The 26,348-nt window shown below is 36.6% G+C and overlaps 1 protein-coding gene across 1 annotated transcript in view; it reads left to right on the plus strand.

The window, feature by feature from the left end:
• The window catches only part of CFAP47 (cilia and flagella associated protein 47), a 550,869-nt gene that overhangs the window by 356,679 nt on the left and 167,842 nt on the right, over positions 1-26,348 (plus strand). Inside the window, exons 49-50 of the mRNA XM_030305764.1 lie at positions 3,518-3,629; positions 25,082-25,216. Of these exons, the coding sequence (XP_030161624.1) occupies positions 3,518-3,629; positions 25,082-25,216 (247 nt within the window). The remainder of the gene's footprint in view (positions 1-3,517; positions 3,630-25,081; positions 25,217-26,348) is intronic.

The following is a 26,348-nucleotide window of genomic DNA, read 5'->3' on the forward strand; positions in this document are numbered from 1 at the left end:
AGCCAGTGTAGTTAGTTTAGGAACAAGAGACAAAAGGCATTTACATTGTAAAGGAAGAAATCAGACAATCTCTATAGATTTCATGATCTTATAAATAGAAAATTCTAAGGAATCCATGAAATATATTATCAAAACTAATAAATGAATTCAGAATATTTGTAGGATACAAGGTCAGTATGCAAAAATCAATCATTTGTAGCAATGAACAATTCAAAATGAAATTAATAATCAAATGATTGATTTTTGTCAAACTTGTTCCTAAGCATTTTGTTTTTTTTGATGCAATTGCAAATGATTATTTGCATCAAAGTAAATAAATAAATAAAATGCTTAGGAACAAGTTTAACAAAAGAAGAGCAAGACTTGTCCATTGAAAACTGCAAAATATCATTGAAGGAAATTAAATTCAAAATACATAGAAAGACATTCCATGCTCATGGATCAGGAGGCTTAATATTGTTATGATGGCTTTGATATCCAAATTGATACATAGATTCAACACAATATCTATCAGAATCGCAACTGACTTTTTTTTTGCAGAATTTGACAAGATAATCGTAAAGCTTATATAGAAATGCAAGGGACACAGAACAGCCAAGGCAATCTTGTGAAATAAAAAGAAAAGTGGACAATTCATACTTCCTGATTTTAAGACTTATTGCAAACTCCTAACTACAAAACTATGATATTAAAGAAAATTTGGTACTGGCATAAGGTAGACATATAGATGAATGGAATGCAATAGAAGGTCCAGAAATAAACCCTTATAATAATGGTCAATCAGTCTTTAACAAAGATGCCAAGAGAATCATTGAGACAGAATAGCCTTTTTTAAAAAATGGTACTGAGACAACTATATTGTCAAACACAAAAGGATGAAATTGGACCCCTAACTCATATCATATGCAGAAGTAACTCATATCATATGCAGAAGTAAACTCCAAATGGATTGTAGACCCAAATTTAATAACTAAAACTAGAAAAACAGAATAAAACATAAGAGTAAGTTATCAGGAATTTGGGTTAGGCAATTATTTTTTAGATATGACACTAAAAGCAGATGTGACAAAGCAATAAATATAAATAAACAAATTGAACTTCCAAGTTAAAATGTGCGTCAAAGGATACCTTGAAAGAAGTGAAAAAACAACCCACAGAATGAGAGAAAATGTCCATATGCCGTATATTGGACTCTACAACAAAATGAGAAGTAACATTTCTTTTAAAATGTGCAAGGAGTTTAAATAGAGAGTTCCCAGTGAGCAATGAAGCACGTGAAAAGATGCTCAGTATAGTAGCCATTAGAGACATGCAAATCAAAATCACAATCAGATACCACTTCACACTTACGAGGACGGCTATAATCAGGATGGCAGATAGTAAAAACTTTGCGAGATGTAGAACAGTAGGAGCCATGATGCCTTGTTGGTGAAAAAGAAAAGGGTGCAGTCATTTTAGAAAAGTTTTGGAAAAAATGAACAAATCAGGAGACTATAGATGCTGGAGAGGATGTGGAGAAATGGGAACCCTCTTGCACTGTTGGTGGGAATGCAAACTGGTGCAGCCACTCTGGAAAACAGTGTGGAGGTCCTCAGAAAATTAAAAATAGACCTACCCTATGACCTAGCAATAGCACTGCTAGGAATTTACCCAAGGGATACAGGAGTCCTGATGCAAAGGGGCACTTGTACCCCAATGTTTATAGCAACACTCTCAACAATAGCCAAATTGTAGAAAGAGCCTTAATGTCTATCAACTGATGAATGGATAAAGAAATTGTGGTTTATATACACAATGGAGTACTACGTGGCAATGAGAAAGAACGAAATATGGCTCTTTGTAGCAACGTGGATGGAACTGGAGAGTGTGATGCTAAGTGAAATAAGCCATACAGAGAAAGATAGATACCATATGTTTTCACTTTTATGTGGATCCTGAGAAACTTAACAGAAACCCATGGGGGAGGGGAAGACAAAAAAAAAGAGGTTAGAGTGGGAGAGAGCCAAAGCATAAGAGACTCTTCAAAACTGAGAACAAACTGAGGGTTGATGGGGTGTGGGAGGGAGGGGGGGTGGGTGATGGGTATTGAGGAGGGCACCTTTTGGGATGAGCACTGGGTGTTGTATGGAAACCAATTTGACAATAAATTTCATGTATTGAAAAAAAATAAAAATAAATAAATAATAAAGAATAAATAAAAAAAAAAGAAAAAAGCAAAGTTTTGGAAAGCCGTAATTCCAAAGATTAAACACTGAGTTGCCATACGCTCCAGCAGTTCCACTCCTAGTTAGATGTATGTCCATTACAAATGAAAACATCTGCGTCCAGTTAACAGCTTGTACATGTTTTCATCACAGCATTGTTCATAATAGACAAAAGTGGAGGCAGCCTAAATTTCCATCAACTTATGCATGGGTACACAAAATGTGGCATATCACACAATTTAGTATCATTTGTCAGTGAAAGGAAATGATATACTGATACCTACCACAATATAGATGAACCTTGAAAACATGCTAAGTGAAAAAAGCTTATCACAAAAGACCACATATTATTTCCTTTCTATGAATTGTTCAGAACAGGCAAATCTATAGACACAAAGTAGATTAGTGTTTGCCTAGGCAATGGGGGGTAGTGAGATGTACCACTCAGTGATCTGACAGTTGGATTAAACAGAGTTATGGTCAGAATGCTGTTTAGTCTTTGTTTGCTGTATTAATATTGATGTAAAATTCATTGAAATGGTTCATCTTTTGTCCATCAAAATGCATAAGAAAATTATGCATGGCCTATAAAAGATATTCAGGTTGTCTAAACATCAGTGGTAACATCAGTAGCAACAGAAAATAAGCATTGTCTTTTTTTTTTCTAAGAATCATTTTCTTTGTTCTCCTTTTTCATAGGCCTCTCCTTAGATTTTTTCTTTTACTTTATGTAGTATTTTTCTGGTTTGCTTTTTATTTAAAGGTGAACAGTTTTCGAGCACCTGGGTGTCTCAGTCGATTAAGTGTCTGACTCTTGATTTTGGCTCAGAGCTCCTTATTGGGCTCCCCACTAACAGTGTGGAGCCTGCTTCAGATTCTCTACCTCCCTCTCTCTCTGCCCTAGCTCACTCCTTCTCTCTCTCTCTCTCTCAAAATAAATAAATAAACTTAAAAATAAAATACTTAATAAAGGTGAACAGTTTTAATGGAAGTATTTACATTTTCAGTTTTTTCTATGCTTTAGTTCTACGAATTTCATGTAAATATTGACTTTATGTAATTCTTTTTTTTTTTTCAATGTTTATTTTATTTTTGGGACAGAGAGAGACAGAGCATGAACGGGGGAGGGGCAGAGAGAGAGGGAGACACAGAATCGGAAACAGGCTCCAGGCTCCGAGCCATCAGCCCAGAGCCCGACGCGGGGCTCGAACTCACGGACCGCGAGATCGTGACCTGGCTGAAGTCAGACGCTTAACCGACTGCGCCACCCAGGCGCCCCGACTTTATGTAATTCTTTGAACTCTCTTTTCTAGGTATCTTCAGATCTTCCAATGGTGTGGGGAAATCCAGTCATCACCATAGACTCTGATAGCACAATTCCATATATTCTACACGTTTTGCCTTGGAAACGTGGTATATTCAAAGGTAACAAAACCATTAGTAAAACATTATTAACCACTAGATTAGGACAGATATATGATGAGAACAATGAAAAAATATACTTTACATTTCCCGTTTCTAATAAGTGACCCAGATGGAAGTTTAGTTTTCCATTTCAGTCATTAGCTTTCTGAATAATCAGAGCTTTGGGACATGCATTTTACATCTAGTGCTATAGTCTCTTGGCCATTTATTTGAATTTATTTATTGGACAAATTTCTAGAAGTAGATATATTTAGTTAAGGGTATTTAATTTTAAAATTGTGATAAAGGGCACCTGGGTGGCTTAGTCGGTTGAGCATCCAACTCTTGATTTCAGCTCAGGTCATGATCTCACAGTCATGAGATCCAGCCCCACATCCAACTCCATGCTGAGCATGGAGCCTGCTTGGGATTCTCTCCCTCCCTCCCTCTTTCTTCCCCTTCCCCACTCGCATGTACTCTCGCCCTGTCTCCCTCAAAATAAATAAATAAACATTTAAAAATAAATAAATAAATAAATATGGGGCGCCTGGGTGGTTCAGTCGGTTGAGCGTCGGACTTCGGCTCAGGTCTCAGTCTGTGGGTTCAGTCTGGGACTTTGCAATGTCCCAGTCTGTGAGTTCAAGCCCTGCATCTGGCTCTATGCTGACAGCTCAGAGCCTGGAGCCTGCTTTGGATTCTGTGTCTCCCTCTCTCTCTGCCCCTCCCCCGCTCAAGCTGTATCTCTCTCTGTCAAAAAGAAATAAACATTAAAAATTAATTAATTAATTAATTAAATAAAATGTGATAAATACTTTTAAATATGTCTACTACTTTATGAACCAGTCAACATCTTACGAGAATGTCTGTTTATAGGAATAGGTCTTATAAAAACAAGCATAGGCACTTAATTGATATATGAAAAAATAGGTTAAAGTCTTTGGTGTGTGAAGTTTTCTCCCTTTGTCTCTAATAAAGCATTCATTTATGCAAATTATCCCAATGATCCCTGAACAGAATTGGTTGCATGGGAATGGTGGTGAAGGGTATTCCTATAAGCTTTTGAAGGGAGGAGGGTGTGTGAGAAGCATAGAATAAAAAAAAAAAAAAAAGAAGGGTAGAAGAGTAATAGGGAAGACCTGAAAGACTGTAATTCATTTTTTTTATGTTTATTTATTTTTCAGAGAGAGAGAGAAAGAGAGGGAAGGGAAGGGGCTGAGAGAAAGAGGGAAACACAGAATATGAAGCAGGCTCCAGGCTCCACGCTGTCAGCACAGAGTCCTGATGCAGGGTTCAAACTCATGAACCGCAAAATCATGATCTCAGCCGAAGTCACATGCTTAACTGACTGAGCCACCCAGGTGCCCCAGGACTGTGATTCATTAAGGGAATAAGTTGTTCTATTTGGGAGGGATTTAAATGTCCCACAGCTGTCGGATCCTGCCAAGGAAATCATTATAGCGTAGGTAAATGGATATACTTTAGAAGTATAGTAAGTATACACCTAGTAGCAAACCTGTGCTCCTTGGAAGAACTAGTGTCTCATCCCTGCTCCCCTCAGCAAAGAATGTTTTAGGAAAGGGTCTACACCTAGTATGCTAATGCTATTAATAAGGAGAAGGGAAACTTCAGAATGGCAAACATACTGATCCAGTCAATACCACTGTCATAGGATGTGCTGTAAAGCAAGAGTCAGCATGCACACACCTGCCCCCCACCCCCTGTCTGCTTCTAGTTGCCTTCACCTCCCATGTCACCACAGTCATAGTTATTATCATCTTCTGAAATCTTCCCATCACTTTTCACACATTTGGCTTTACAAAGCCAATTAATAATTCTCTGTATGATAGATTTTAGGCTATTGTGAATCTCTTCCTAGCTTTACAATAAAGTATCATATTTTGTCATTTTTTTATGTAATTCACAAGATTTGAATCGATTTTAAGAAATCTAAATTTCTGTTCTTATTTTGATCATCAAATGACAGCTCTCTTACTGGTGGATTTCACTTAGTTTTAGAAAGTTAACTAGTCTTTGTAAAGGGCAGCGAATCATTCAGATTTGCCATTATTAGTTTTGATAAACATATTAAATCTCATTTCCTGTTCTACAAAAGGCAGAGAGTTCTGCAGTGTATGAGAAAGTACATATGAGGAACCTCACACTCAGCATTGTTGTATTAGAAATGTTTATCACTCCCTTAAACAGAACAAAGCCCCTCTTCTATGAATCAGACTCTTAAGTTATGGAAATGGAGCTCCAAATCACTAAGTAATCATATTTAATATGTCTTTTCTTTGGATAGTCATTTTTTGTTCATCTTGGCAGCCTTTCTGAGACCATAAAATTTCCATACATATTTTAACTGAACAGATCAGGACTCATTTAACATGCTGGTTTGAAGGAATTTGGGGAAGTTAAAGGCAACTCAGGGTACATCGTTCAGTGAGGATGAATTAGTAAATGTTGCTGGCTACACAAGATATTTTGCCAGCTTCATAATTTTGAAAAATATTTGCAAGACACTATCATGATTGCTCTTTGCAGGGCAGTCCCTTAGGGTTGAATCAATGTTGACATTATGATTGGAAGAAGCAAAGCCTGTAAAGAAGGGCTAGCCCATTTTTGTTGATATTATTGTTAGAAAAGTTCTCCGGCATTTGAAACAGTGGAAATTGCTTCTGAACAACCGTTAATCTGATGCAATATTAAAAAAAAAAAAAAAAAAAAAAAAAACTAGACTATAAAATTTTCATACATGTATGAAAATATTCCTATTTGTGCTGATTAAAGAAATGTATCCATGTGCATGTATGTATCAGTGGTCTTTAAAAAAAAAAAAAAAAACAGGGGCACCTGGGTGGCTCAGTCGGTTAGGCGTCCGACTTCGGCTCAGGTCATGATCTCGCGGTTTGTGAGTTCGAGCCCCGTGTCGGGCTCTGTGCTGACAGCTCAGAACCTGGAGCCTGTTTCAGATTCTGTGTCTCCCTCTCTCTCTGACCCTCCCCCATTCATGCTCTGTCTCTCTCTGTCTCAAAAATAAATAAATGTTAATAAAAAATAAAAAAAAAAAACCCTGTGCTCATTTTCAGTTCTGGTCTTAATTATATAACAATTATTTACAAAAGGCCTATAATTTGGGAAGCCTTGATAACTCTAGTAGTTGTGAACAAAGAGGACATTCAACCAATTATGCACTGTTTGTTAAAATATTATAACAGATGCTTTTCCTCATATGTTGACAAATACTCAATTGTTTGAGCTCCACTGTAGTAAAACCCTTGCCACTAGAGCCGCCAGAACTCCTCCCTCAGGCTCCCCAGGACTTCCCAACAAGCCAATGGCAATTAAAGGGTTAACACATGACTCATCAGGGTGCCCCAGGACTTTGATCCCATGTCCTTTCTGATTGGTCAGATTAGAATATAGGTTTGTTAATTATTTCGAGTATTAGACATGGATACATAGATTAGTATCGTGGCTCCTGCCTCCTAGGAATTCGTATCTGGTGGTGGAAATATGTATCTATAAATCATCTCAGTACAAGGTACACTCTGATATACCAAAAGTTTAAACATGGCATTGGGGAGCATGGTAGCAGGAAATATCAACCCTAACAGTGGGGGTGTGAGAGATCTTTTTAGGGGATAATGGGTTTGATTTGGATCTCAAAGGATAAGCTGGGACTTATTAGCCAATAAGGTGGGTAGGGCATTACAGCAGAGGAAACAACCTTATTGAAAACATAGAGAAGGTACTTCATGTCAATAATGAGTAGTAGGGTGTGTCTGCAGTGTCTGTTTGTGGTAGGAAATGCAGGCTGACTACAGTTAGAAATACAGGCAGACTTTGATGGGCAGAGTTTTGTTTTATTTCTTATTGCAGTGGGAGCCGTTGAGGATTTCTGAAGGGCATGAGTCAACAGAGTGTTAAAAAGAAAAATCTAGAGGTAAAATGTAAAACAGATGGGAGGGGCAAGAGAGGGCAGTTAGGTCTGAGAGATCCTTTAGGAGCCTTTAGTGATATTCTAGTTGATTAGTTCTCAGTATTTGTGCTTCTTGAGAAAAGAGTTTAATGGCAAGTAGTTTAGATGAGAGTTGATTACAGGAAGCACTCTGAAAGAATGGGAAGGTAAGATGCTGAAGGGACAAAGTCAATAAAAGTAAGCTAGATAAGAGACTACTGCTGAGACCTGGGGAAGCTCCCTGGGAACCTTGGGAGAGAATTGTCACACCAAAGGGCAAGCAAATTGTGGTAATCATCCCTTTACTCTAATCCATCATTGGCTAAAGTTTGCTCTTAGGGCAAATTCCCATGGCAGTGACTCAATCCCCACTGGAAAAGTCATAGGAAACCAGTGCTGTATATGAGAACTGTCTGCAGAGGAGATTTTTGTTGGGTACTGAGAGTATACCACTAAAGTGGGGATCATGTCTTATTGATTGATAGGTAGAAATTTTGAAAAACGGATGGATTTGGAATTTTCACAGTAGCCTACAGTGAGCTACAGTCATGTTTTCAAGTGTGTGATGTGGAGAATTGAATTTGAATGCCTCTCTGGCAATGGAACAAAAAGTGCAGATTTATCATTTTAAGTGAAAGTTAAGGGCTGACTGACTAGACCAATGATAGTGGATTAAAAAAACAGGGGCACTTTTCAGAGAAATAAAAATGGGAAATGATGCTATAACATCTTTGGCTTCCAGAGATTCAAACTCTGAGATGAGAGATTGGCAGGACATTTCTTAGGGTATATATTATGATCAACCCTTGGGAAAGGAAAGGTAAGAAGGTATATTGACCAGGGGGAGAAAGAGGTTGGGCTTCTTGACAGGCCCAGTGAAGGCTTTTAGTCAACTCACTTGGGACCTTTTAAGCTAGGATGGCCCTTTGGAGTCGTCCCAAGTTAGGGGAAGGAGACTGGGCCTTTATGCTGCTGTGTTGATTGGTCATTAAAAGTAGACTACATGTGGAAGGAGATTTGACCTTGGATGAGGCATTTTTTTTTTCAAGTCAAGGCAATGCCCAAAGAGGACTGGCCTGATTTTCATACTCCAGTTTCATTCCCTGTAGTTACAGAAGTTCGTCCTTCATTCCTGTCAAGGAATGTGGTTGATGCAATACAGTGTCCACCACACCTGCATGTGATGAACATTGGATATGGAGAGATGAGGGAGAAAGGAGAGTCGAATGTGCTTCTGAGAGTAAGCAACACTAAGGAAGGTGATATAATTAACTGTGAGATATGTCAACTATACTTCCTTTTAAAAATAGTTTCTTAGGGGCACCTGGGTGGCTCAATCAGTTAAGCGTCCGACCCTTGGTTTCAGCTCATGATCTCATGGTTTCTTGAGTTCTAGCCCCACATTGGGCTGAGAGCTAACAGTGCAGAGCCTGCTTGGGATTCTCTCTCTCTCCCTGCCCCTCCCTGGCCCTCTCACTCACTCTCTCTCTCTCTCTCTCTCTCTCTCAAAATAAATGAATAAACTTAAGAGAAAAAAAACAGAAATGTTATAGAATGTTTATTGTTATTACTGAGATATTAAATTAGTTTGATAAAATCTCAGTTATTTTCAATTATAAGATTTTATTTTTTGGAAGTTATGAATATAGAACCACAATTTAACAGGTCACTTAAGAACATTGATTCTTACTATTCAGAAGTATAATTAAAACTAATGAAATCTTCTGGTAAATTTTGGGGGAAAACTGGTTTTCCCTGCATCCAGCACTGCATTGGGCTCTGTGCTAACATTGTGGTGCCAGTTTGGGATTCTCTGTCTCTGTCACTGTCTCTCTCTCACTCTGTCTCTGCCCTTCCCTCACTCATGTGCGCATACTCTCTCTCTCAAAAATAAATAAACATTAAAAATACTTTTAAAAAGGATGAATATCCAAAATATATAAAGAACTTATAATAGCCAACACCCAAAAAGTAAATAATCCAATTAAAACTAGGCAGAAGACATGAACAGCCATTTCTCCAAAGAAGACACCCAGATGGCCAACAGACACATGAAAAGATGCTCACCCTCATTCATTATCAGGGAAATGCAAAGCAAAACTACAGTGAGATATCACCTCACACCTGTCAGAATGGCTAAAATCAAAAACACAAGGAACAACAAGTTTGGAGAGGATGTGGAGAAAAGGAATACTTGTGTGCTGTCGGTGGGAATGCAAACTGGTGCAGCCACTGTGGAAAACAGAAAGGAAGTTCCTCAAAAAGTTAAAAATAGATCTACCCTATGATCCAGTACTGGCACTACTGGGTTTTTACCCACAAAATAGAAAAACATTAATTCAAAGGGACACATGCGCTCTTCTGTTTATAGCAGCATTGTTGACAATAGGCAGTTATGGAAAGCAGCTTAAGTGTCCATCAACAGTTGAATGGATAAAGAAGTGGTATAAAGAAAGAATGAAATCTAACCATTTACAATGATATGGATGGAGGTAGAGAGTATAATGCTAAGTGAAATAAGTCAGAGAAAGATACCATATGATTTAAGTATGTGGAATTTAAGAAACAAAACAAGTGAAGTGTACCTGGGTGGCTCAGTCGGTTGAGTGTCTGAATCTTGGATTCAGTTCACGTCACGATCTCATGGTTCATGAGTTGGAGCCCTGCATCAGACCCCAAGCTGACAGTGCAGAGCCTGCTGGAGATTCTCTCTCTTTCCCTCTTCTCTGCCTCTTCCCTGTTCATTCTCTTTTCTCTCTCTTTCTCTCTCTCTCTCAAAAATAAATAAATAAACTTTAAAAAAGGAACCACGCAAAGGGGGAAAGAAAGCAAACCGAGAAATGGTTTCTTTTTAAAAAGTTTTCTTATTTATTTTTCAGAGAGAGAGTATGAGCAGGGGAGGGACAGAGAGAGAGGGGTACAGAGAATTCAAATCAGGCTCTGTGCTGTCAGCAGGGCTTGAACTCACAAACCACAAGATCATGACCTAAACCAAAGTCAGATGCTTAACTGACTGAGCTACCTGGGTGCCCCAAGAAACAGACTCTTAACTACAGAGAATAAACCGATAGTTATCAGAAAGGAGGTGGGTGGGGAAATAGGTGAAATAGGTGAAGGGAATTAAGAGTACATTTATCTTGATGAGCACTGAGTAATCTATAGAATTGTTGAATCACTATATTGTACACCTGAAACTAATATAACAGTGTATGTTAACTGTACTGGAATTGAAATTAAAACTTAATATGAAAAACTGACAAAAAATTTTTAAAAATCATTAAAAATTAAATTTAAAACTTAAAAAGAAGTGATCAGTAGGATCGATTTATTAGAGAAGGAAACCCCAGTTTTGTTTATTTGAAAATTATCTTTTTATGTCAACAAATTTCAGAAAAATGGAAAAATATTCAGTCAGTCAACCTAGATATGAAAACACATGACCTTAGGAGTGCCTGGGTGGCTCAGTCAGTAAACTGTCTGACTCTTGATTTTGGCTCAGGTCATGATCTCACAGTTTATGGGTTTGAGTCCCATGTTGGGCTCCGAGCTCACAGGATGGAGCCTGCTTGGGATTCTCTCTCTCTCCCTCTGTCTGCCCCTTTCCTTCTCTTGCACTCTCTTTCTCTGTCTCAAAATAAAGAAATAAACTTAAAAAGGAAAAAAAAAGAAAACACGTGATCTTAAAGGAAAATAGAGACAGACAAAACCAAGCAAACAAAAAATACTGTGTATGAAGGCATGGTAGAAATCCTGTGTTAATGACTGAATGCATTAAAACATGATGGCTTAATTCTCTTCTTCATAACTAGATAGTGACCTAGAATGCAAAAAGCATCCATTATTACAGGATTAGTATGTAACAAAATATAGAGATGTAGTAATAACCTGTTGCATGTTCATAGTATGGAAATACACAACTAAATTTCCATTTGTCTCAGATAGAAGTTTGAGCTTTTAGACAAGACTAATGTTTAGGTGAAAATGATTAAGCTTAAAAGCAAATGACTGGGCTTTAGTGGTTAGCATATACTTTAGTAACAATAATCCTTAAATTTATTTTGATTGCAATAACAATGTGTTTCATGAATATGATTTAGAGATAGCTATAATCATACATGTTGGCAATATAGAGCAAGTCCTAACATTGCACTAAGAAAATGAACTTGAACGTGTAAAAATTAAGTTTGTATAAGTTTATATAACCTACATATCACTTTTTCTAATAATTTTCTCCAGTTCTTTAATAATCTACATAGAGCACATGTGTCTCTGGAATAACTGTTCTTAGATTCTTATGAGGCTGCCACATGGATCAGCTCACTGCCCTCCAGCTTGTGAATATCAGCATTATAATATAACTTTAAAAAGCAAATTTTAATAACAAGCAAGAGACGTTTTCAACTTGTAGGGATACCTCTTGATTCTCTTTCTCTGATGAGAGATGAAGGGCTAAGAAGCTAAATAATTAATTTGGGACCTGGAAGTCCAAAAATATAATGTGAAATCTGGACCCCAGCCATGTAAGTGTGGCCTTTTTAGCTCAGGGTTTTGTTCCCTGATTCTCAATTATGACCCCAAGATCCAAGACTCCAGGCCACCACAGACTAGCCCATATTCCACAACAAATGTCATTTCCATTGATGACCCAAAACAGGGGATCCCTGTTCCTAGCTTGTGTGTGCATTTAACTTAAAATTTTCAGTTGAGAGAGGATTCTCTGAACATCTCTTCCAACGTACTGTAAAAGACAATCTCTAAATTTTTTAAAACAACTTTTATCTAATTGTTAATTAGTATAATTATTTTATTAATCTGGGTCTAAGACTTGATAATTAACCCTTATGAACTCTTACTTTTTCATCTCCAAGGAAAAAGTCTTTATAAATTCTTAACAATCGTTAATGACATTTACTTGTGACTAAAAGAAGGGGTGGGATGAACTTGAGTAGTTGAGTATCTTACCTTTGTCCACAGAATTGACAGACATACAAAAGAGAAAGGCAATAACAAGGATCATTTAATGAATTATAAGTCATTTAATTGTATGAGCAAAAATTAAGATGAAATAATTTAATGTATTAATCATGGCATTTTGGCCTAAAATAACCTCTAAACAGCAAGAATATTTTTGAAAATTTATTTATTTTGAGAGAGAGAGAAAGCACAAGTAGGGGAGGAGCACAGAGAGAGGGAGAGAGAGAGAGTCCCAAGTAGGCTCCACCCTGTCAGTGCAGAGCCTGATGTGAGGCTTGAAACCATGAACCGTGAGATCATGGCCTGAGCTGAAGTCAGATGCTTAACCAAGCGAGCCACCCAGGTGCCCCAACAAGAATATTTTTATACCTAAAGCTAATGCAATGTTATATATCTATTATATCTTCAGTAAAAATATTTTGAAGATTAAAGAATATTTTCATATAGCATTTACTCACACTACCAAATGTTTAGATGGTATAGAACACTCTATGAGCACATTTCAGTGCACTCACCAAGGTGTGTTGTTTATTCCACATTACAAAACTAAATATTGAGAATCCACGTTTAAAGTGGTTTCCAGTCATATTAGTAAATTTACTCTCTACCCTGAACATGCATGATAGTATAGTCTGAAATTCTTTTTTATTATCCATGACCCTTGATAATATGGTAGCTCCAGAAAATAGGTAGCAATGATCCATTTTGATGTAGTGGACAATTCCCTTCTATTTTTTCAATAGGAGCTTCAAGTGCTCTTTTACTTGCTGAAAAGTGATTGTATTCATTCAGTTCAACACAATTGCAAATTACAGCTAAGATTCATTTCTGCAAATTTGCAGTTCGGAATTTCTTACACTAGAATGAAATCTGTTATGACACTGGCACAAGAAAGCCTCGTCCAAACAATTGGAAACAAGCTTTTAGTCAGCTTTGCTAAAGACTTTACAAAATTTTTGCCATAAACTTCTGTTTAGTGTCAAAACAAAACGTTTAATGTGTGCACAATAAAGTTCCTATGTTAGGCCTATGTTTGAACAAGATAGAAGTCATCTTTATATTTAGCATTCCGCTACTCTCTGAAATTATACTCTGTCCAGAAAGATGTATATTACCAGTTACCATCTTTAACATACAAATTAAGTTCAAAATCTGATTTCTAATACTGTATGTGATAAGAAGCACTGCTTGTCACATGTGTCTTCAGAGTGTGATGCTGAGCAAAAGTAGTGTTACTTAAATTGTCATTTTTCATTTAAAGCTTAGGCAGTATATTCATGCTAACCACCACATTGCAGTGGCAAAATTGCATATCTTTTGCTATTTTACTCTTTCCTATTTCGTTCCTACTTACTACTGTATTCCTATTTTTCTATTTCTTATTTTACTGTGTTGCAAAGGAATACATTCAGAAGTCAAACATGACTTCAGCCTCCGATTATATCATTCTCTGGTTGTGTGACCTGGACCTCACTGAATGTCACTTCTCATACATGTAAAATATTGATGGTGTTTAATCTTTCAGGGTGGTTATGGGCATTAAGTGAGAATATATGAAAAGTGCTCATTGAGTAGGTGTTCAGTTAATGTTTACCACACTTATTTAATATACTAACTCCCATTTTTAAAATTTCCTAATATGATAGGGATTTACAGGAGGATTTATAGCTCCTATTATCCCCAGTCTTCTTAGTCTGTCTCAACAAAAATGACAGAAACTTGACTGAAACTGAATTTGGATTTTACTGGCTTGTTGCCATCAGCAATATGGCCTGCCACATAGTCGTATAGGCTTGAAGAACAATCAGATTCCACTGCTCTTCAAAACAAATGTTGGTCGTATAAAGCATTTTCTTGCTTTCTCAGGTAAAGGAAATGTTTTGCAAAAGCAGATCCTTGAGGCTTTGTGGAGAGAATGAGTTGGGTTTGTTTGGATCCTCTCCTGCTCTCTTGGCCTCTCCTCTTTGCTTTGACCATCTCCACTTCCCCATGCAGCCTGTGGTCTGATGTTTCATGACAGCTTTAGCCATCTGTGTGGTATTACCCTTCAGGGCTTGGGAGCACTCAACTGTGTCTTCCTGCTCCCGTCCCCCAGATCAAATTCTAGTCTCAAGCCCCACTCGGGTTATTGGTTACAGATAAATTCATTCATAGTGCTAGATCAGTGAGTGATGTATGCTCTGTTTTCTGTCTTTATGCTAGATAATATGTCCTTTGACCTCTAGACCAACATCTGGCATCCAGTAGCAGGTATCTGGTCACTATTGAATGTAAGAAGCAATACATTTCAAACATAAAATTGTTTCTAATATACTTTAGAAATTACTTGGTAGTGCAACAGAAGTGCAGTTAAAATATGAGAACAAAAATTTATAAACTTGGAGAAAAACATAAATTTGATAACTGCATCTACTCTATTAAGCAAAAGGAAGACACTCTTGCATCTCCAGTGTTTGTCACGAGGCCTCCATTTATTTGGCCCAACACTCACTTGTAATTCTTGATTATTTATTAGAAATAGTTTTTCCTGGGAGTTCAAAGTAGGCTGTCGATGCTCTATTGCATATAAATTCAGGTTGTTCTTTATATTTGTATTTTGAACTGCTAAGATACATGTAGCATTGTTACCAAAAAGAAATCTTTCTCTTATTCTATGTGTGAGTGTGTGTGTGTGTGTGTGTGTGTGTGTGTGTGTGTCTGTGTGTGTCTGTGTCCTACTTTACCAGTCAAAAGAATTTGTGTATTTTATGAGGACTTGTTTACAATAGAAGGAAAATATGATTTCCTAAGTCATTGGTGTTTCTCATGTAAGATTTTTGCATGAGAATCTCAGTTTTATGGGGTGCCTGGGGGCTCAGTTGGTTAAGCCTCCGACTTCGGCTCAGGTCATAATCTCACAGCTTGTGAGTTCAAACCCTGCGACAGGCTCTGTGGTGACAGCTCAGAGCCTGGAACGTGCTTCAGATTCTGAGTCTCCCCCTCTTTCTGCCCCTTCCCTACTCATACTCTGTCTCTCTCAAAAATAAATAGTAGGGGCACCTGGGTTGCTCAGTCAGTTGAACGTCTGACAGCGGCACAGGTCATGATCTATCTCAGAGTTGGTGAGTTCGAGCCCCACGTCAGGCTCTGTGCTGACAGCTCAGGGCCTAGAGCCTGTTTTGGATTCTTTGTCTCCCTCTCTCTGCCCCTCCCCCATTTGTATTCTCTCTCTCTCTCAAAAATAAACATAAAAAATAAAAATAAATAAATTATAAAACATTTTAAATACTAGAAAAAAAGAATCTCAGTTATAGGGCATTATATAAATAATTTATTCATACATTTTCATGAAAATTTTTAAATTCTAATCACCCTTCAAAGATGCTTTTCTAATATGTGAAGAATCAAGGAAAACCAGTGGAGGTTAGTAGGGTTTGAAGATCATTCAGAAATTCTGAAACTAAAACTCTTTTTGGGGGGGGTGCATTTCATTCTTTTTTTCTTAACTTGGAACATCAAAAAATTTTAAAAATACTTGTGAACATTTGCCTTTTACCCTCTGCATTTTTGTGAAAAGCAATCTCCCCCATTTTATTGCTCGGATGAGGCCTAAGGATGCTTTTTAATATGAAAATTCATTGTTTTATGTAGAAATTACTTCTAGAAATAAATTTAAAGTAAAATTAACAAAATAAATAAAGGCTTTACATGGAAGTTTAAGAAGCCACCCCCAGAAGCAGTGAATTCGAACAAATGAGGAAATAGTTGCATTTGATATCAGTGAAATAGACATGAATATATGGAACGAGAGATGTAGATGGATAGAGGTGACAAGATAGATAGATAGATAGATAGATAGATAGATAGATAGATAGATTGATTCAAGTGTTCTGGATACCTGAATATGATGGCCTCATTAATTTTCCTGCATTAATTATGTCATTCATGATATTGCCTACTGCGAAAAGATACCCATAGTTGGCTGTGAACTTCCCTTACACATCCCACTTACACAGTACATTCAGTTAGGGGTGACCCTTCTCAAATCCTATTGTTATCTTGCTGAGCAGTGTTAAGTATAATATCTGAAATACAAAGTGTGCTATTTATTTACTTACATTACAGAGAGAGAGAGAGAGCATGAGCAGGTGAGAGAGGCAGAGAGAGAGACAGAATCTTAAGCAGGCTCCATGCTCAGCACAGAGCCCGATGCAGGACTCAATCCCACAGTCTGGGGTCATGGCCTGAAAGGAATAAAGACTTGGACACTCAACCAACTGACCTACCCAGGCACCCCCAAAACGTGCTTTTTAAACAGTTTTATTGTGGTTTAATTGATATACAATAAGCTATCCATATTTAAAGTATATAGTTTGATTCTTAACACATGCATAGAGCCATGAATCCGTTGTTACAAATCAGATAATGAATATAGGTCACCCCACAAAGTTTCCTTGTGTCTATTTTTAATCCTTTTACTCTCCTCTCCCCTCGCACGACAAGCTACCCTTACCCTTGGCAATCATTTCTCTGTTTTCTGTCACTATATATGCATTTCATAGCATTGTATATACACTACATCACACAGTTTAACCTTTTTAAGGGATTGTTTTCTTTTATGCAACATATTTATTTTAAGATCCATCCACAGAGTGCATGTATCAATACTTTATTCCTTTTATTACTGAGTAGTAGTCCATGGAATGGATAAGCCACAATATGCTGCTGTACTTACCTTTGATGGACATTTGGGTTTTTCCACTTTTTTTGGTAGTTATCAGTAAAGCTGATATGAACATTTATACATAAATCCGTGTGTGGGCATATACTTTCATTCATCTTGAGTAAATCACTTATATGTGGAATGCCTGGATAATATGGTAGTTGAATTTACAATGTTTAAAGAAGTAATTGCCAACAATATTTCAATGAGATTGTCTCTCTTTCCATTCTCACTTGCACTGCATAAAAGTTCCAGTTTCTCTATACCCTTGACCATAGTTTGTAGGATTGGCCATTACAATTTGATCGATTTTCATCTGTGTGTAGTTCAGTTGCAGTGTGGATTTACTCTACATTTCTGTAATGAATAATAATGTTGAGCATGTTTTCTTGTGCTTTTTTGACATCTATAGGTCTTCTAACGATATGCTTTTTCAACTCTTTTGCCCATCATTTCCTGTATGTTGGGTGGTTTCTTTTCTTATTGCTCAATTTTTAGGCTTTTTCAAATTTATTCTGGATGCATGGTTTTTTTTTTTTTTTTTTTCAGATATGTGGTTTAAAATTTTTTCTTCCAATTTGTGATTTTGTTTTAATTTTCTTAATGGTGTCTATCGAATTACAGAAGTTTTTTTCCTACCTATATTGACGGATAATTGAAAATAAAAATTGTATACATTTAAGATGTTCACTGTGACGATATGATATATGTATACATCCTGAACTGGTAACAGAAGTTTTCAGTTATAATGAAATGAAATTTATCACCTTTTTCTTGCATGAATCAGGAAGAAACATGTGTCCTTAATGGCAGTCTGGATTGTTGCTGCTTTAAAGTTTTGCCCCAGTAATGAAAGCATAGGTTCTTCCTAAGCAAAAACGTAATCAGCCATCCTTTACAACAGAAATCTGAATCCTGTAGATTTTATTAATCCTTTTTGTCGTATATGTTACACATTTCAAAAATTTGTTATATAAACAGCAAACAGCATAAAACCACAGAAAAAGAAAATGGAGCCTAGAGGGCTACAGTTGGGCACTAGGCTACTATGCATTTTATCATAAAAATAAGGCGCTTAAATGGAGTAGAAAACAAGAGCTGTATTGTACATAGAATAAAAGCAGATATGGCCACAACACTGGACTCTTTATCTCTGTTCTTCATTAGCCACCAAATTTTGTTTTTCCACCTTGCCTTTTGGTCCCCCAGAGAGAAAATACAACAAAAGAAAATGAGTTAGGAAGGTGGTAAAAATGAAGTAAGAAAAAGATAGAAGAAGGAAGGATTAGCAGAGATTTCCTCAGGCTTTCATCTTTAGTCTTGCTACTCAGATTTCATAGGATAGTATAGTAGAGAAACAAAACAATGAAAATTCATTCAATCATGTGTGGTATAATGTGCGTAGAGTAGATATGTATGAAAACACTTCTTGACAGAATTCATGTCCCTCCAGGAAATTCACAAGTTGATAAAAGCCCAGCCATACAGAAAATTTCCTTAAACACAGTATTCCTCATTAGCAATAGGGAGTGGTGAAGCATGAAGCCAATGGAAGGAAGAGGGTGGGTGTAGGGAGACCAAGTGCAAAGAGGCCAAAGACCTTGCCAAGTTTAACTGTTGTCATGGAAACTTATTTTTGGAAGTTTTCTAAGGGGTGAAATAGTTTAGATAATCAGTGGGCAGTATCTGAAACCTATTACTCTAGACCAAAAATAAATGTTTTGTAAGTATGTGAGTTACTTTGCTATTTTTCCACGCAAAAGCCCACTTATTCTGTGGTGTATTTGGTGATATTCAGGCATGACTTAATATGCCATTTTCCGTATTCTACGTTTGGTAAATACATTTATGTATTATTTATGCCTTTGTCACTTACTATGTGACCTGGAGTGAGTTACCCAACCTTCTCTACAGCCCAGCTTGCTGAACTTGAAAATGAGTCCAGTGAGGAATTAATTTATACGTTTATTAAAGGAGTTCAATAGGTAATGAATGGGAGGCATTTAGCATATACCTAACACAGAGTAAGCATTCAATAAATGATTTCACATTGTTTTCAAAAGGCTAACCACTGGTACTAAATTGCATTGCTCAGGCTTTAAACTTGAGTCTGATATTGACGTTTTACAAGATAGTATGAAATTAGGGAAAAACAATTCCTAATGAAAACCAAACTATATACTAGGAAATGTTGGTTTGACTGTTTAAAATACATTTTGAAAAAATCAAACCCGTAGAGCGTTTAGCAGAGGGGAAAAAATCCATTTGTCAGAATAAAAGCTTGATCTATTGAAAATATAATAGCTATAATTATGATCCCTATTGGATTTTTTTTTTGGTAACACTCATTTCAGATAAACTGAAAACCTCCATTAAGTCAATAATGCTGTATCTTAGAGAGTTGCTTTGTACACTATTATGTCTTGTATACCTATAGTTTTTCCAAAGCAGTCCTTTAGTTTTCCTGTCATGCTTTTAAACTGAACCACCAACAATCAACCTTTTATTTACCTTTCTTCCCTTTGGGTTGGTTGGCCTTGGCCCAAACGGAGGAATATAGGGAGCAAAGGAATCACACGTGCCTAGTGTGGAAAAATATTATCATCTTTTGAAACACATATTTTCATAATCATTATTGATGGCATTTGGTTTGAAGGTTCATTGCTGATACTTACTGAGTCTAATGTTACTCTTTGTAATAAGTTTATAAGAATTTGACTGCTTGTCTCTTCTACCTTAGCTAATTCATAACCAAAAGTAAAAATGCAATTTAAAAATGTAACTGTTTAGGAAAAAAATTAAAATTATATTCCCAAGAACATAGATTTTTTTATTGGGAAAATAACTGTGCATAAATTAGTGGCATAATTCTAAGAAACATTGTTTCAAAGTGTTCTTTCAATTAAAAGATAAGCTACTAAATAGACCTATAATTCCATAGTTCTCTTCACTTATTTCTAAGTTTTAAGATAAATACTTAATTTCTCTTGTTGGTATCTAACATATGGTCTTGTTACACTCCTGTAGGGCTTTTGAATTGTTTTACAAATGATTGTTCCATTTCTCTTTGTTAAGGGACAATAAAAGTGTAATAACGTTTGGATGGGTGTATTGGAGAAAGAAGAAATGTGCTGAGTATACAAGTAGGCTGAAATGAGAAAGAATGGAGAATGTGTGCTTTTAAATCTTGAGACTAGTTCATCGTACTTGAAATATTGATTAGGTTTCCTTATTATTCCTTGCGCACGTTGTTTAACATTATGTAAGTTTATCCAAATCATGGTTTTATCTGACTGAGTTGTTTTACTTAGGTCCACTTAAAATTTTTCAATACAAGTGTATAGAAATTTAACTGCTTTTGTTTGTTGACTTTGTATCCTGCATATTTCGTGAACGCATTTATTATTAGGTCTATCCTTTTTGTGTCCATGATCATTAAGGTTTTCTCCATATGAGATTGTGTCATCTGCAAACAGATAATTTTACTTCTTCCTTTCCAATATGGATACCTTTGCTACGTTTCCTTGCACACTTGTTCTGACTAGAAATTCCAGTATTATGTTGAGTGGAAGCCTAAACCAGAGACATCCTTATCTTGTTTCTAATCTTAAAGGAAAAAATTTCAGTCTTTTACCACTGGGAGTATAATATTAGCTGTTTGTTTTCATGTATGGCTATTATCATTTTGAGAAAGTTCTATTCCTAATTTATTTTTGCCATGAACGTTTTGATGTGGAATTTTGTCAAACACTTTTATCCATCAATCAAGATTATCATGTGTTTTTTTTTTTTTTCATTCTGTCAATGTGCTACAGTACACTCACTGATTTTTGTATGTTGAACCACCATTCATTCATTCCTTCATTCTTTGTTGAAATAAAAACCATTTAACTATGGTATAGAATCTTTTTGGTATGCTGCTGAATTCGATTTGCTACTATTTAGTTGAAAAGTTTTGTATCAGTGTTCATCAGGGATATTGGATTTTAATTTTCTTTTCTTGCCCTATCTTTGTCTGCTTTTGTATCACGGCAGTGCTAGCCTCCTAGAACGAGGCTATGTTTTCCCTCCTCTATCAATTTTTAAGTTTTTGAGAAAAAGAAGATAGTGATTCTTCTTTAAGTATTTGGTAGAATTCAACAATGAAGCCATCTCGTCCTGGGCTTGTCTTTGTGGGAAGAGTTTTTGTTACGAATTCAATGTCCTTGTTAGATTTATGTCTGTTCTGTTTTTCTTTTATTCATGAGCATTTTTAGTAGATTGTGTGTTTCTCGGATATTGTCCATATCATCTAAGTTACCCAATTTGGGGGGCATATGATGGTTCATTGTAGTCTCTTATAAAGCTTTTTATTTTGGAGAAAACAATGTAATGTCCCCACTTTTTTCCTGAATTTATTAATGGGAGTCTTCATTTCTTTTTTCTTAATCACTTGAAAATTCTGCCAGTGATGTTGACCTTTTCAAAGAGAGAAACTTTCTGGTTTTTGCTTTTCTCTTCTCTGTTTTATTTACCTCTGATCTTTATCATTTCCTTTCTTCTGCTAGTTTTGGGTTGAATTTGCTTTTCTTTTTCTACTTCTGTATTGTGTGCAGCTAGGTTGTTGATTTTAGGTTGTTCTTTTTAACATATGCTTTTGCTGCTATGAGTTGCCCTCTTAGTGTTGCTTTCACTGCATCACACCAGTTTCGTATGCTGTGTTCTCATTGTCAATCATCTATATAGTTTCAGACTTCTATTTTTTTCTAAGTTTTTTTTGAAATATTGGTTAAAAGCATGTTGTTTAGTGTCCAAATTTGTGACATTCCTTTTTTCCTTATGTTACTGATTATAATTTCATGCCATTGTGATGAGGCAACATGCTTTCTATGATTTAAATCTTTTTCAGTTATTAAGATATGCCTTGTGGCCTCACGTGTGATCCATTCTGGACAGTGTCCAAAGTTGATTTAAGAAGTTGGATTCTCCATTGTTGATGGGTGGATGTTCTATATGAGCCAGTTAGGTCTAGTGGTTCTAAGTGATGGTCACATCCTATGTGTCTTTATTGGTATTCTGTCTAGTTGTTCTGTCCATTAAGAGGTATTGGGGCACCTGTGTGGCTCAGTTGGATTGGTATCCAACTCTTGACTTCAGCTCAGGTCGTGATCCCAGGGTTGTGGGATTGAGCCCCACATCAGATTCCATGCTGAGTGTGGAGCCTGCTTTGGATCCTTTCTCTCTCTCTCTTCCCCTCTCCCCTACTCAGGTATTCTCTTTGTCACTCTCCTAAAATATATAAGTAAGTCAATAAACACACAAATACAAAAAAAGAAAAAATGAGAAAAGTAAACATACTCATAACATGATATAGCAATCATACATCTTTGTATTTCCCCAAATGAATTGAAAGTTTATGCCCATCCAAATATCTGCTGGTAAATGTTAATAACAGCTTTATTCATAGTTGCCAAATTATGGGGAAAACTACAATGTCATATAATAGATAAATGGTTAAAGAGTGGTATATCTATACATTGGGTTATTTATCAGTGATAAAAACAGTAACCTATCAGACCACAAAGAATATGGGGGAAACGTAAATGTATATTGCTAAGTAAAAGAGGTAAATCTAAGAAGGCTACATATTGTATGATTCAAACTATATGACATTCTAGAAGAGGTAAAAGATCAGTGGTTGACAGTTCTTTATACGTTGGGTGGAAGGGATGAATGAGTATTGTACACGGGATATTTAGGGCAGTGAAACTATTCTACATGATACTGTAATGGTAGGTACGTGAAATTATATATTTGCCAAAGCCATAGAATGTATTAACACAAAAAACTAGCCAGAATGCACTCTATGGACTTTACTTAATAATAGTATATCATTACTGGCTCAACATTTAAGTAATATATCACAATAATTCAAGATGTTTATAGTAGGCAATGTAAGGGGGGATATATGGGAACTCTGTACTTTCCACTCATTTTACTGTAAACATAAAAGTGTTCAAAAAATTAAATGTTTTAATTGAGTTTTAAAAAAGTATGGACTTAGAACCAGAATGCACATCTACATATTCTGCCTATATTATACTGAGCCGACTGACTTTGGGGAAGCTACTGAACTATCTTGTATCAGTTTACCTTCTCTAAAATGGAAATAATATATCATACTCAATGGTGAAAAACAGCTTTTCCCTTCAGATCAGAAGTGAGACAGGGATATCTACTCTCACCACTTTTCTTCAACATAGTACTAGACTCCTAGCCACAGCAGTTAGACAACATAAAGATATAAATGGCATCCAGGGATACCTTGGTGGCTCATTGGGTTACGGTCCAACTTCAGCTCAGCTCATGATCTCACAGTTCGTGAGTTTGAGCCCTGCATCGGGCTCTGTGCTGATAGCTTAGACCCTAGAGCCTGCTTTGGATTCTGTGTTTCCCTTTCTCTCTACCCCTTCTCCATTCATATTCTTTCCATCTCGCTCTCAAAAATAAATAAACATTAATAAATAATTTCAAAAAGTAAAAAAAGAAAGAAATGGCATCCAATTTGGTAAAGAAGAAGTAAAACTCTGGCAATTTGCAGATGACATGATGCTCTATGTAGAAAACCCTAACGAACCGCTCTACTAGAAAAGTAATAGAACTGATGAATGAATTCTGTAAATGTTAATTTTGCAGGATTCAAATCTATGTATGGTATCTATTGCATTCCTATATGCTAATAATGAAGCAGCAGAAAGAGAAATTAACAAAACAGTCCTATTTACAATGGTACCAAAACCAATAATGACATATCCAATAAAGGGTTAGTATCCAAGATATATAAAGAACTTCTACAACTCAGTAGCCAGAAACTAATCCAATTTAAAAATGGGCAGTAGATGTGAACAGACATTTCTCCAAAGAAGACATCCAGATGGCAAACAGACACATGAAAAGTTGTTCCACATCATTCAGCAACAGGGAATTACAAACCAAAACTACAAGGAGATACCACTTCACATCTGTCTCACAGCCCCTCTCAGCCATGATGTCTGCCCCTGCTAGGGACCTGCCAGAAGACACACCTGTGTCAGTGAGGCAGGCCCTTCAACCTTGGTCTAACTGCAGATCTTGAAATGGCCCTGTAACTCTCAGCCATGGTCCGGGAACCCTCGTCTTGGGATATGTGCTTGTGCATGCCCCAGAATTAGGCTCATAGACCAGGGTCTGTCTGCACATCTGGGAGCAGCCCTATAATCCAGGTTCAGCCCCTCATAGCTGCTGTCTGGAAGCAGTCCTGCCTGCCCAGGGACCCAGAGGGTGACACGCCCATACGTATTCTGTGGCCAGGCCTGCCAACCTCAAGCCCACTGCAGATTCTGAAGCAGTCTGTGACCTGGCTCTAGCCCATCTCAGCCACAGTCTGGGGCCAATCCTGCCCACTCAGAGATGCGTAAACTGTTGGAAGCACTCCCGGAGCCCCAGATGGAGTCAGTGTAATACCAGGGACATTTTGTACTATCCAGTGTCACCAGCTGCCACCAGTGTCACGTCCAGTTCACATTTGGGCAAACTGAGGGACACAGCTGGTAACAGACAGCCCCAGTTGTGAACCTACGTATGACACTACTTTGTAAATAAAAACTGACCATCACTTATACTTAAAATAAATATTAATGGATTTCCCATTAAATTGTTCTGTACCACCATCAGGTTTAAATCTGGTAGTAACACCTACAATTTGTGTTTGGTTCCTTATTAGTTTCACACTAAAGCATGTTTAAAACCTAAAATTGACCTTTCCTTTTAGAAAACAAATCCCTAGTTAATATAGCATCTTGTACTGATGTGTTGTAGGTGCAATCTCATTTTCTGTTAAAAGAAGACAAGAGGATGAATCTCAGCAAGAACCAGATCAAGATGATAATCAAGTACCCTCCTTTCAGAAATCCTTATCACAACCATCCCCCCAAAATACTGATGACGACTCAGGTAAATTTATGATTAAGGAGAGGTTCATGATCACTCTTCAGTCATTCCCTCTTAAATGAATAGATACTTTACATTCACAATATATATACAAAGGTGTGTTGCATATACCTGTAAGAATTTTATTGTATTAGCTCTGAATTAACTTTACATAATTTACTTTCTAGATTTGTACAGCAATTAACATTCATAAGAGTATAATATTTCATCGAAGGTTGCTTATTCTTTCATAAGTGAACCACTTTATATGTATTTCTTACTAAATGAAAACTTAGAGTACATTTCTGATAAAATGTTAATGAGTAAATTATTTTAACAGTGTAACATGCTTTTCTTCAGCCTACCAGATGATAGCAACCTTCCTCTTATGTGGAAGAAAATCAGTGCCATTATTTTTACTTCCAGTAATCTAAAGCTTTATTGGAATGTTGTTAAACATCATATCTTTTTAGTAGAAATTCGAAGGAAATTGAGAATAATGGAGAATTGGAAAGGACAGGGCAGATTTCCTGGAGAATGGGTGACTGAATTCTCTGAAGGATGAGTAACAAGGACTTAAGAGGGCGTTAGAAAAGCTGTGGAGACAGTGAGGTATATCAAAGAAATCTTTATGGAATGACTTTGTGTTCAGTAAAACAGACACTACCATAATATAATGTAATGTAATGTAAATAGGCACATGCATACACACATACAAATATATATGTATGTATACATATGGAGAGACAGAGAGAGAGAAATTGAGATTTTAAAGAATTGGCTGACATGATTGTGGGGATTGGCAAGTGAAAAATCTGTAGGTCAAGCAAGCAGGGCAGAGAATTAGGTAAGAGTTGGTATTGCAGTCTTGGGTCCAAATTCCCCAGCTGTGCCAGGCAGGCTGCAAGGTCAGGCAGGTTTTTTGTGTCAGTCTTGACCAAGAATTGCTTCTTCTTCAGGTAACCTCAGGTATTTTTCCTTAGCTTAGAACTTCAAAAAATTTTACAAATACTTGTGAACATTTGCCTCTTACCACTCTGCATTTTTGTGAAAAGCAATCTTCCCCATTTCATTTCTCGGATGAAGCCTAAGGATGCTTTTTTATATGAAAATTCATTATTTTACGTAGAAATTATTTCTAAAAATAAGTTTAAGG

The sequence above is a fragment of the Lynx canadensis genome, chromosome X (assembly GCF_007474595.2).
Source record: "Lynx canadensis isolate LIC74 chromosome X, mLynCan4.pri.v2, whole genome shotgun sequence".
Lineage (NCBI taxonomy): Eukaryota > Metazoa > Chordata > Mammalia > Carnivora > Felidae > Lynx > Lynx canadensis.